A 12,746-nucleotide genomic window follows, 5' to 3' on the forward strand; every position below is an offset into this window, starting at 1 on the left:
AAGCTCGGCGGTTTCAGTATATATAAGTATAGAAGTTTGGATTAGAACGGGTTCTTAATCCTCAATATAACGTATTCACGACGATATCATGTATGATGCCCCCCTTGTTTGCCCCCCCTCGTCCATCAGGCGGCGGTCATATGTGGCACGTGCCGGCTGCCCGCTTATTACATATTATTACACTGGAATATTGCATGACTAACAATTTGATTCCATCGCTATCTTAGTGATTTTCTAATAGTGCATGTATATTTCAGAGGTAAGATTCAGTTATTTTTAACAAAAGCATTGCAAGTGAAATGTGCTCTAAAGATTTTCAAAGTTTTACAAAGAAACAGTTTCAAGAACAGACTTGACAAATATTTATAAACTTTAAAATTTTGCTAATGGAGTGCAGAAATTATCACATATTTTATTTTCTTAATAAGTAAGCATTACCTAAAAGTCAACCTTTAGAAAATGGAAACTGATGAGCGTGTCAATTTGAGATAGAATGTACGTAACTATCAAAAACATAGATTACTTACTTATAACGAACACGTTATTTAATACTTGCAGAATAAAAAAGGAAATCCTTGATACCATTTATTCGGACTATCGATTAGATCTTATAAAGTGTCGCAAGTAACCCAATTTATTGCTGTACCCTACTTCTAGTAGGGTCACTTACGCCTTCTTTTTTCTTTTTTTATTTGCCTTCCACCAGACTTTCGGTAATTCTGCCAATGCCATGACTTGAAGAGACACGAAGTTACGGAATTGGGCCATGGTTATACGATCTGAAAGAAGAAGGTAAACAACTGTACAAACACAAAAAGACAAACACAACAAGTAAGTAGGTATTGTTAGTAAAAGAGAAAATAATAATAATGCAGCCATCTCTCTTTAGAACAAATGGTACTCTTCATGTTGGCTTTGGCCCCATGAACGCCTCCCAAATGCCCGGGCTCCCATGGGCTATAGCATATTATTAATGTACCAACATAATGTGTAGTGAGTGTGTAGTGTGCATGTTACCCTCACGCCTTAAAAATATTCCGACCCATGTGCTATCAGTTCAGTCACAGATTACCCCCAATAGATCTTTCAAGTCTTCTTCGCATTGAGAGTCAGGTTCGAGAGTCAGTGGTTCAGGTAATCAGTGGGTGCTTTTAATGGCTGAGAAACATGACACATACATACCTACATAAATATAATCACGTCGTTATCCAGTACGGGGTCGACAGAGGCTACAGCCATGACGAAAGATCACGTTCAGCCGTATGACTCAAAGATGGAATACTCACTATTCATATAGTGACAGCTACTTAGGATTCTTCTTTATCACCTTAAAAAAGAATCCTTAGTTATAGACTTTCCTCTGATTGGCTTAGCTTTATCGAATTAGGTCCAGGTTTGTCTTATTTTATTGCCCTATGCGTCACAGGCTAGAGGCTGTCAAATAAACCAGGTCCAGTTGTCGATAATCGCCAAGTTATTCCAATAAATTAGATTCGATAGCGCTCCGCGATGACTTTATTGGTTTACTTTGAGATTTATGGCGTCAAGTGTTCGAGAAAGTATATATATACATACATATAATCACGTCTTTACCCCTTACGGGGTAGACAGAGCCAACAGTCTTGCAAAGACTGAAAGGCTACGTTCCGCTGTATGACTTTACGAGATTCAAGTAGAGACAGGTTGCTAGCCCAAAAGAAGAATCCTAAGTTTACTAGCCTATCCCTTCTTTTTTCTCCTGGCATTTCTCCAGGTTACATCCAGCGTTGCCGAACTATCAATAGTTTTAGTATCGATAGTTGACCTCGAAAATCTACCCTATCGACAGTAACTTCGATAGTAATCCTATCGATAGTAACTTCGATCACAAATATCGATAGTTAGTTGCAATAGTATATAGCCACTATCGATACTATTGTTTTAATCAACTATCGTGATGGGCAACACTAGTTCGATCCTCAACTTTCTGGAGACGACCTTTGGTGAGTCAGGTTAATACGATACAACTCCCATCTGACATTCGTAAACTTTGCAGGGGAACTTAACCCATAGCGGTTAATGGTAAAACTGTAGTAGATGAATAGGCCTATACCCGTCGCTTTTACTTAATCCATGGGAAAGAAATATAGTACAAGAGAGTACCGGGCACTATACGACACTATTACCCCTACAGTGTTGCCAACACAAGTGCTATTTCGAGATATTTAGAAGGAAGTTCGGCCTTGAAGGTATTGTAACGATGGCTCTTCAGTTTTTAGCGTTACATCCCTCTTGAGTTTGCTTTGAATAGCCTACAGTTTCAAGAGGATTTTCGAAGAAAATCTTCTTATCGTGCCGAAAGAGAAGACGGAATTAAACATCCCTTTATTATGTATATAAAAAAAAGGTAAGTTGTATATAGTTAGTATGAATATGTACCATGCGCTATTACCTACTTACATAAAATTAAAAAAAGACTCAATAATTTTGTATTTTACAAACATACAAAACGTAGACTTAGTTTTTTAAAATTATTCTTACAAGAAATATACAAATATTTATATATATATTATATCATTCTCAAGATAAAATCATTGGCCTTCGACTGTTGGCCCTGTCTATCCCGCAAGGGATAAAGACGTGACTATATTTATGTATGTATGTATGTATCACTTCCAGAACTAGCTTTCAGCTGTGATTTCGTTAGCTTTTTAATTGTAGTCTATGTATTTCAAGGATTGTATCTGTTGTAAAGTTTCATACATTAAAAAAGTTTCACTTGTAGTTTCCGTAAACACGGGAATTCCAAAATATCTTACCTTCTTTTGCTCAGCGCTTCGAAACATATTATTAAAGAAAAACAAAGCTTCTATAAATTACAGCCATCTGAAAGCATGTCTTTACTAATGTTATACCTTTATTCACAGAGTCTTGAAAAACACTTGAAGATAAAACAACTCTTATACTTATATCAATTCGCGTAAACAAATCTCAAGCAAACATTTTCTTATAAATCCGAGAAAATCCGCAAGTGATTTTAATGTTCTCAAAGAGGTTTCAACGTTAATTCGATTTATCTGAAGACTTTAAGTACTTTTTAGAGTAAAAATATACAATTTATGTATCTAAAATAAAATATAAAATAAATTGTATTAAATTTATGACTAGCTTTTTCCCGTTTAAATATTCTTATTTTAATTTATTTGAAAGTACTTTACCGTTTTTACTTTATATTTAAACATAAAATCTGGCTATAATAATTATTATTGTCATTAGACAATTTTTAAAGACACGGCTAGTCAAATTCTTATTATTTTTTTCAAATGTATATTATATCTTAGGCTTATAAACTTAGGATTCCTCTTTTAGGCGATGGGCTAGCAACCTGTCACTATTTGAATCTCGGTTCTATCATTAAGCCAAATAGCTGAACGTGGCCATTCAGTCTTTTCAAGACTGTTGGCTCTGTCTACCCCGCAAGGGATATAGACGTGATCATATGTATGTATGTATGTATATTATATCGCTTTCAGTCTTTTCGAGACTGTTTGCTCTGCCTACCTCACAAGGATTGAGACATGGTATGTATGTAAAATGGTAATTATTTTTTCTACGTTAACGACACATTTATATATAGGTACCTTCAGAACAGCGACCCTGTTTCTCCCGATCATCGTTCATATGACAAACAGGATTACTTGGACAGAAACATTGGTCCTCAACTAAATACGACACAGTATGCCCAATCAGCCGACACACGCTTATCCTCATTTATCATCCTGTCAATATCTTCTGCTTACTTAGATATAAATATCTATAAATAGGCTTATTATTTTAACAATTATGATAAAAGTAACATACATTTCAGAATATATAAAAATAAATGATTCTATTAAAGTTTAAATTACATTTGTTGCCCAACGTCGGTATGTCAAAATGTATTTTTCACCAAGTTTCATAATAGTTTATCAAATATAGAAAATTTCACCACCTTTGAAGTATTTACATTGAAACAGAAAAATGATCAGCATTGGTTTACAATAATCGTAGACAAAGTTATCGCGTAATAAATATAAAAGACAAACAGTCGAGCCTCGTTTTAATGTGGATTGAAAGAAGAATGACCAACATCTCTCTTATCTCTATATGTATCTATATATATAAAATGAAGCCTCTTTCCCGTAGGGGTAGTCAGAGAGAGAACATATCTTTCCACTTGCCACGATCTCTGCATATCTCTTTCGCTTTATCCAAATTCATATGTATGTGAAGTTATAAGGGTGGGAAAACCGTAGAATGTAACTAGAGATAGAATTAAAAGCAAGTAAGTACTTAAGTACAATAAAATCTAACCTCGCTTTGAAATTATACGAGTAATGGCTAATATTGCTTGGAATATTTTGTAGGAGCCTGATGTAAATCGAGTTTACGGCTTGGCGGTAAGGAAGCGATTACACTGTGCATGTTTTGATCTAGTATATTTTCTAAAAATACATACAGACACGTCTATATCCCCTGCGGGGTAGACAGAGCCAACAGTTCTATAAAGACTGATGGAAGAAGGTCGGCTGTTTGGCTTAATGATAGAATTGAGATTCAAATAGTGACAGGTTGCTAGCTCATCGCCTAAAAATACATAGATACCTATAGAAAGTTAAAAAGCCTTTTCCTTAATTGAGTTTTATCGTCTGTGCGGGAAGTAATGTAGTTGTCACAAATAAAGATTTTTTTTTCTACCAGACCAGCAAGAAAGTTATTTTACATTGTTCAAATAATTACTTTTGCTGTAACTTTGTCCGTCCTCCTTTTTTGCTTGTCTCGAAAAAGCCCAAAGGTATTCGCGGTGTCGTCTAATGTAACAACTTTAGTCTACATTTACGTTATCCCAAATGTATCATAAGGTTGCTACGTGTTGTCTCAAATGTGGGTTTCTTAGAAATTCATCTACGAGTAATTTGAGCTTCGTTAGAAACTTAATACCTAAAGGGACATAATATTATCAGTATTCCTTTGATGTCTATAATATTGTTTTGAATTGAAATTCTATCTTTCGGCACAGCATATTTATAAGTTGCATGTGATTTGTCTTCTAACGACCGCGACCGATCAATGAACTCTTTTCTGAGTTATTTTACAGTGGCTTTTACCCGCGGCTTCACACGGGAATTTAGTACTACCTTCATAACAGGTTTTCCCCAAATGCCATAGGAATAGTATTTATCTTATCTCTTTCAAGGTTGGTTCCCCTGCAAATATTGTGAAGATCAGACGGGAGTCGCTTCGTGAAATTAAACAACCTGCCACCTCATCTAGGATCATGGTCAAAAGGTCACTTTGAACTCCTCTCCATAGAGATGAGGATGTGACTGGGACTAAGAAGGAAAGAAGATATAAAAGCGAATGGACTGAGTTAGACCCGAATCTTAGATCAAGTAGGTAATTTTGTGTTGTGGAATACTCAAAAATACTTAATTTAGTAAAAAATACGTATATAGATAAACATTAACATTCCATCAGGGCTTATATAAGTGTTAATTATATTATATTAAAAGATCCCAAAGATCTCGGAGAGCTTCTCAAATTTTTAATTGGTAAAGTTACACCTTGACAAAGCAGAGACTCGAAAAAAGCAATCAAGTATTTCTAAATACCTTTTTTCCCCTCCTTTTCTTATTATTTTACTTTGCTTGTTCAAAATACAATTAAAAGTGTTCCGTCCAATACAAATGGGATGATTCAAAAAGTTGTATAGTAGTGATAAAAATTTCAGCGCAACCGAAGTTTAAGAAAAACTTGAACGATTCACAAGATTCTTATTTATTTAGTTTGCTTCATCCACCAATGTTTTTCAAGCTCGTCGGTTTATCTTGACCTCGTTTGACCAGAATGTCTCCGATATGAGAATGGTACGTTCGGCTCTTTTCCTTCTAATGTTATAGAAAAGTTAGCAATAAAGTGGAAGTAATCATATCTCTGTAGTACGGCGGGGCAAAAAAAAAACATAGTGTGGTTTCTATTCCCGCACATATTTTAATCAATCAAGGGAAAGTATATAAACCTGGGATAATTCTTTAAGGTGATTTTCTTGCAACCTATCTCTGAATCTCAACCCATCGTGAAATAAACGTGGCCTTTGAGACTTATGTTTATGCTTATGTATAAAAAAATTACAGTTTGAACAAAGCCTTATTGGTCGGCCGGCAGTAAAACCCGGAGATCCAAGATACGCTGTTGGATTCGTTTTCTACTTTGTTAGTTTTTATAATGTTTCCGTGAACACCACTTTATTCCGCCGCCATTTTTAATTTTCAGTCAAAACAAAATTTAAAGGTTTTTTGTTTTTCGAGTAAATGACAATATTCTAAAAATCGTCCTACTATCCACACATTAGTCATACTGTCTTTTTAATTAATATTCTTAAGAAATCAACAGCACTTGAACTATTACAATAAAACACAAAAAGTAAACTTAATGCTATTAGAGAATTACTTATTTTAAAAAATCTCATGATAACGCACCTATCTGCAGTGAATTAAAACATTTATTTAGATTTGCATGATATGAACAAGACTATGAATATTGACATGATTGTCGTTTCAAAAAGGGTACAAGGTATCACTCAATGCTGTGAAACCACTTCAAATTATTAAAGTACTTACTACCGCTACTTTATGCGCAACTGTAAGAAGTGGCGGAAGGCGGAACAAACTACACAGCAAATGAAATATGAATTGTAGCTTGATCCTTAAAAGGTCTCTTTAAGTGTTTGTAAATTAATTAACAACTGAAAGTAATTTGACTAATGGAACTGTTTACGATATTTTCTTTTGAGGAATCTTATCGTGTTTCGTGTCTAATGTAATAAAGAGGGAGCTTTTTATAATTTAATTTGAGAATTGCTTAAGATGTATTTACGAGAGTATTGCCATGACTAGAGGTAAAGAATTACTTTTTTAAAGTGGTCATGTATTGATGATTTGTTTAGATATAAGTACCTACATAATTGAATTGATCATGGCTGGACGTCGCGAAAGAGGATATACGAGTCAATGGACTGAAATCCGAGGACGCCGAAAACCGAACCAAGTGGAGAGTGAAAAGTCGGAAGGCGGACCCTGGGTACCCGAAGCACTTCTGTGGAGGGTGCAACCGAGAAGGATGAGATGAGAGAGATGGTACTATGCCAATACGTTGTCGTCATTCTAGTACATTTCTTCTTAGTACTTAGATAACACAACACTTTATTTTTGTGCAGTCGTGTAATAAGTATGTACTCACATAGATGTTATCATAGCGTGTTTCTCTAAGATGCTCGTAAGTTATTCATAGATTAGCATTTTCATCTCCGTGGTAAATGACGACCCGACTCACACACACTATGCCAACTCTCTTCGATGAAAAGGCGCTAAATTGGTGCCAAAAAGCGCCAAAAAGCGCGTAAAACATGCGACAAAGATCAATTTCAAGTATTGACGGACAATAAAAGACGATTTGACGTTGAAGTTTTGACGAGCAATGAAATAGGTACGAATTTCTATCATTAAGCCTAACAGCTAAACGTGGCCTATCAGTCTTTTAAAACTGCTGACACTGTCTACCCCATAAGGGAATACGTATAGTCGTAATTCTATGAATGAAAGAATGAATAAATAAAAGACGTCGTCCGTCAAGTGTATAAAATTTGTATTAATTTGAGTAAAGCCTTATTTTTCAACGACTCTTTAGGTTTTTCAAGCTTATTCCGTTTATTATCTTAAACCCTAAAAAATCGGTGGATTACTGAAAACAGACGCTAGGCTTTCGAACTTTGGGCGCTGATATGTTCAAAAATGTTAATTTAGCGCCGTAAGCGCTATGTTGGCAACACTGATTACACGATGTATGTATAACACTGTGTCAAGTCAAATGTGTAGTGGGCGTGTAAGCTATTTCTGGAGAAGAAAACAATCTTGTTGGTGTAGGTACTATCAAAACTAAAGTAGGGATGATCGATATTCGAAAAACATCGATGTTGACATCGATGTCATAATCGAAAGCCCGACATCGATATTCGATATTTATCGAAAACTGAACATCGATGTTGGATATCATCGATGATTTATGCAATAATAACTGACAAAAAAATAAAACACAGTGTAAAAGTTCGGAATTTATTAAGAAAGAGATCAAATGATTACATATTCCAATATTTTTTATCAATTGACTGCAGGAAGAGTAATTTTGATAAAGAAGAACCTTTTAATCTATTTCTTTGTTGATAAAGAGTAGAGCCAGCTTTTGAAAACAGTCTTTCAGATGGCGTTGATGTCGCGATAGTACTCAAATATTTCAGCGCTATTATTTTTAATTTCGGGTAAGTGGAACCGATGACATTATTCCAAACTTGGATAGGATCTTGTTTAAGATCAGATACTGTATTTTTCAAAAAGTAGCTTAACTCGGAAGGCATTTCGTGATCATGAGGGGAAGGCGTAGAGTTTTTGACATTTACAAGTTTATAATGTTCGCTCCACAAATTAAATTCTTCTGTTGGATCTGGCGAACCACTCATAACTTCTTCAATTACTTCTGCTTCCGTTGTAGTAGTTAGTAATTCTTTGACTAATTTGACTGCTTTCGAACATGCTATGCGGTCTTGAAAGTGAATATTTTTGAACCTTGGGTCTAGCAATGTAGATAAAGCAAGTATTTGAACATGTTCCGAGGGTAACAAGCGTTTACTGATTTCAGTCATTATGTTCTGCTTAAGATCCTGACCCATAGAACTGTTTGTTTTAATGTTGCTCATTTTTAAGTTTAGCATTCGTGTTATGGGAATAACTTTGCTGCTGGTAACGTAGTCTTCTCCACAGATTTCTTTAGTAGCAACTTCTATAGGGCGTAAAACTTCAAAAATTTCAGTCAACTCTTCAATACCTTTTGCAGTTATCATTGGAGGAGCACTTGTATGGCAATTAACAATTTGATTAATTGTTGGTCGCAGTTCTAAAAATCTTTCCACCATATAAAAAGTGGAATTCCAGCGAGTGCTGACTTCTTGTATTAATTTTAGATCAGAATGCTTTCGTAATTCATCACTCGCCACTACACTATGCTTAAACCAAGTGACAATCCTTTTGACAGATCCAATTAATTCTGGCAATTCCTTTGTTTTTGCGATTGATTTTTGAGCTACCAAATTAATTAAGTGAGCAAAGCAAATAATATGGCATTTTTTTCCAAATGAGATATCTACAGCTTTAACAACATTTGCTCCTCCATCAGTTACCACAGCGGATACTTTTTCTGGATCTATACACCATTCATGACATGTCTGCAACAGCATTCTTCCAATGTATTCAGCAGTATGTGATTCGGCTAACTCATAAACTCCTAGAGTGACTGATGCCATTGCCATACGTTCTTCGTCATAAAAGTGTATAGTGACACCAAGAAAACTCCTAGTCTGCATGGTATCCGTCCATATGTCGGTTGTCAGGGTAATATTACTACGTAGGCCTTTGATTTTATTTTTAAAAAGATTCTGTGTAACTTCATATCGGTTCTCTAGCATTTTCTTGAAAGTATGCCTGGATGGGACTTTATACAGAGGTGCAGCTGCTTTCATTAAGTTTAGAAATCCTTCATTTTCAACCATTTGGAACGGCTGTGAATCTTTGCAAATCATAAACAAGATAGCATTTGTAAGGCGAATTCCTTTAGCTCCATTTTCAGAAAATTCAGATATGCTCCTGAAACTTTGATTTACTGTCGGCTGAAATATTTTTGTGCGAATAGACGATGCACTTATGTCACTTGCATTAAAACTACAATCAGAATCAACTGAACTATTTTCATGTAAAGCAGAGACAGGTGCGATTATCTCAGCAGAAGTAGAAGCAGTTGGCATTACAGGTTTTACGAATGTCTCCTTAAATGATCTCTTGGCGCCTGTTTTATGAACTGTGTTCTCCTCGTTGCTATTTTTTCCTAATAATGAACTATGCAGTTTTTCAATGTGCAACTTAAGATTTGTGGTATTGCCACAAGTTTTTATGATTTTATGGCAAGACCGACATCTGGCTTCATTATTTTCAAGTCTTTCAAAAAATTCCCAAAAGCGACTTTTTGGCGGCATTTTTAATTCTGTTCCTGTATTCCTGAAAACAAACAATGAAATTTAAATAAAATTCAGACACGAACTCGAAATAACCAGAACATGCAAAAATATTCATAGAAAATACACAAAATAAAATGTTCTGTCACCTTACCTTAATATACTATTTTCAATGCAAGCAAAACAGTAAGAATCCACACCACAGCCGTAAAAAAAGAGATAAATTGTCTATGGCCCGAGACATTCAAATTTTGCGCGAAAGAAAACGATAATTGTTTTGCTCTATGCTCTCTTTATCTCATATACAGCATTCATAACCTTAAAAAATAACAATTTCGTTTAGCATGCACAGAAAGCAAACAGATGAATTCAATATTTAGAAGTCAATCAATAAATACTTACATATTGTTGTATTTCACGTAATATTATATGCACAATAATAGAATACTATCAAATGAGTAAATTAAAACAGCCGACGCACGCACAACAAATTTTTTTATCAATAAACGAATGGGAGGGGTCAGGGGAGTGAGAGAGAGCGAGCGAGGAGACGACGAAGAACGTACGACGAATAAAAGGAACGACCGGTGCGCCCTGAATGAATGAATACGCGTTCAAAGTTCAAAATAAACTTGATTTGTGTTGTGGATGCGTTCATAAAAGACATATTTTGTTTCGTAACTTCGTAAGTTGCATTGGTCGTGTCGTGCGTGAGGCCGTGAGTTAACATCGATGACAGATGCCGTTAACATCGATGTTACGATATTTTTCGTATAGCAATATCGATGTTAAAACAGCGATGTTTTTGCTTTCAACATCGATGATCATCGAACATCGATGTTCATCGAGCATCCCTAAACTAAAGATTATCCAGTTATACTAAGTACATGGTCTCAACATTTATTTTAACAAAATTCAGGAGAAGAACGAAATAAAAATCTATTACAAATGAAAATGTCGTAAAAGGCGATTAAGGGAAAGGCTAATAAACTTGGTTTTCTTCTTGTAGACAATAGCTAGCCACCTGTCACATTTGAATCTCAATTCTATTAGAGCTGAACGTGGCCCTTCAGTCTTGAAAAGATGATGTAGGCCGCCCGTGATGTAGGCGTTATTAATTTATATTGTTTTAAGACGCTGCCATAATCCTTATAGTCTTTCCTTCCCTTTCGTTAGTCCCGGTTACATCCTCTCTTCTTAAGAGCGAAAAATATTAGTATTTCCAATTTAGTAGTTACTGAACCGTTCTTAAAACTTTGGGTTTTTAATTCTAGTCACAACCGAATGACCTCTATGAGTCAGACAAAGCAATTCGTCAAGAATATAATTGCTTAAAACTTCTGTCCCAAAGCGACGGTTTCCAATTTAAATTGAGAAATTATGCCGCTTCTACAGCTAATTAACTATCTTAAGCTGAGGAATTAAGTCAAAGAAGCCTAAAATATAGCCGGCTACATGAAAAAAAGATTGTCTTCGGTCGCCCTAATTCAGTATATATAAAAATACTCGCTGCAGCTTATTGCATTACATTCGTCGCATTGGATACACACCTCGGGATTGGTAAAACGTCGAAAATAGTATTAAAGTGGCACTTTATGTTTACAAGGTGATGACAAATGACTAAATGTTTTGAGCGCCAGTGGTCAAACGGTTAAGCCAATCGAATAGAGAAGCGTGATGCATAGATTCGAATACTTCTACGGACATGTATTAATTATAATTTTTTTTTATTATAAACTGATGCCATATTTCTTATGGCAAAGAAACACATCGTGAAGAAACCTGCATATGCACTTAGGCAACTGGATATAAAGCGTTATCTCTTTAGCTTTACCTATCCATGAGTTCTGGACAGGACGTAACCAAAACTAAAACCAGATGGAAGAAGTATAAACATACTTTGGAGCTTTCTCAATCGGTGTCTTCCTCCTGGCTTTTGTCCCGGTAACGTCTTCGCGTCTCTGGAGAGGAGTCCGGGGTGCGCCGGTACACTTGTTCCTCGATTGGTTTTTACACAAAGCGGCTCCCATCACACCTTAGCAATCTTTGCAGATGAACCTAACCCATATTGCATTATGGTTTTACAAACAGTTGCTTAAATGAGATGGTTTCCTCACGATGTTTGATCTCACTTTCTCAATCTGTGTGACTTGTATTGTTTTTTCATTGTCTTCTGTATCAGACGATAACGTAAGCATCATGTGGTTCAAATTTCACTTACCGAGATTAGGTTTTCGAGACACGCACAGGTGAAAATTGTCAAATAATGATCTTTTTTCTTCCTAATCAACGTGAAAGGCAATAACTTAAGTGTACCTAAAACATACGTGATCTTTTTTAAATCAAGGAATTATTCTAACACTGATAAATATTCACCTAAACTTAGGTACATTAGTGAAAGATTACAACGTTCCAAATGGTATAATTTTATAATTTTTTAGTGTTTCATAATTATATTGTTTTTCCGGAGAAATTCAGAAAATTGGACGCTCGACAGGGAATCGGTTCCTGATTTAATACATACACACATACATACATATGGTCACGTCTATATCCCTTGCGGGGTAGACAGAGCTTTGAAAAGATGATATAATTGAGATTTAATATTTGTTAATATTAAAAAAAAATAAAGATCTTAAAGACTGTTCAGCCACGTGCAACTAATCTTATT

The 12,746-nt window shown here is 35.3% G+C and overlaps 1 protein-coding gene and 1 long non-coding RNA gene across 4 annotated transcripts; both read right to left on the reverse strand.

The window, feature by feature from the left end:
- Positions 1-580: 580 nt before the first annotated feature.
- Positions 581-7,339, reverse strand: LOC132903264 (uncharacterized). The gene is made up of 3 exons (XR_009657361.1): positions 7,258-7,339; positions 1,183-1,327; positions 581-779 (listed from the first exon to the last, which is right to left on the reverse strand). It is a non-coding gene; the product is annotated as an uncharacterized LOC132903264 (long non-coding RNA).
- A 776-nt stretch (positions 7,340-8,115) lies between these two features.
- Positions 8,116-10,916, reverse strand: LOC106130733 (zinc finger BED domain-containing protein 4-like). 3 transcript variants are annotated; one of them, XM_013329637.2, is made up of 2 exons: positions 10,478-10,916; positions 8,116-10,118 (listed from the first exon to the last, which is right to left on the reverse strand). In XM_013329637.2, coding segments are annotated over exons 1-2 (1,968 nt in total). In that variant the 5' UTR covers positions 10,480-10,916; the 3' UTR covers positions 8,116-8,152. The 3 variants fall into 3 exon arrangements, with proteins under 3 accessions (XP_013185091.1, XP_013185093.1, XP_013185092.1); XM_013329639.2 differs by having other exon boundaries at positions 8,116-10,393; XM_013329638.2 differs by having other exon boundaries at positions 10,230-10,916.
- Between the last annotated feature and the right edge of the window lie 1,830 nt (positions 10,917-12,746).

The sequence above is a fragment of the Amyelois transitella genome, chromosome 23 (assembly GCF_032362555.1).
Source record: "Amyelois transitella isolate CPQ chromosome 23, ilAmyTran1.1, whole genome shotgun sequence".
NCBI lineage: Eukaryota > Metazoa > Arthropoda > Insecta > Lepidoptera > Pyralidae > Amyelois > Amyelois transitella.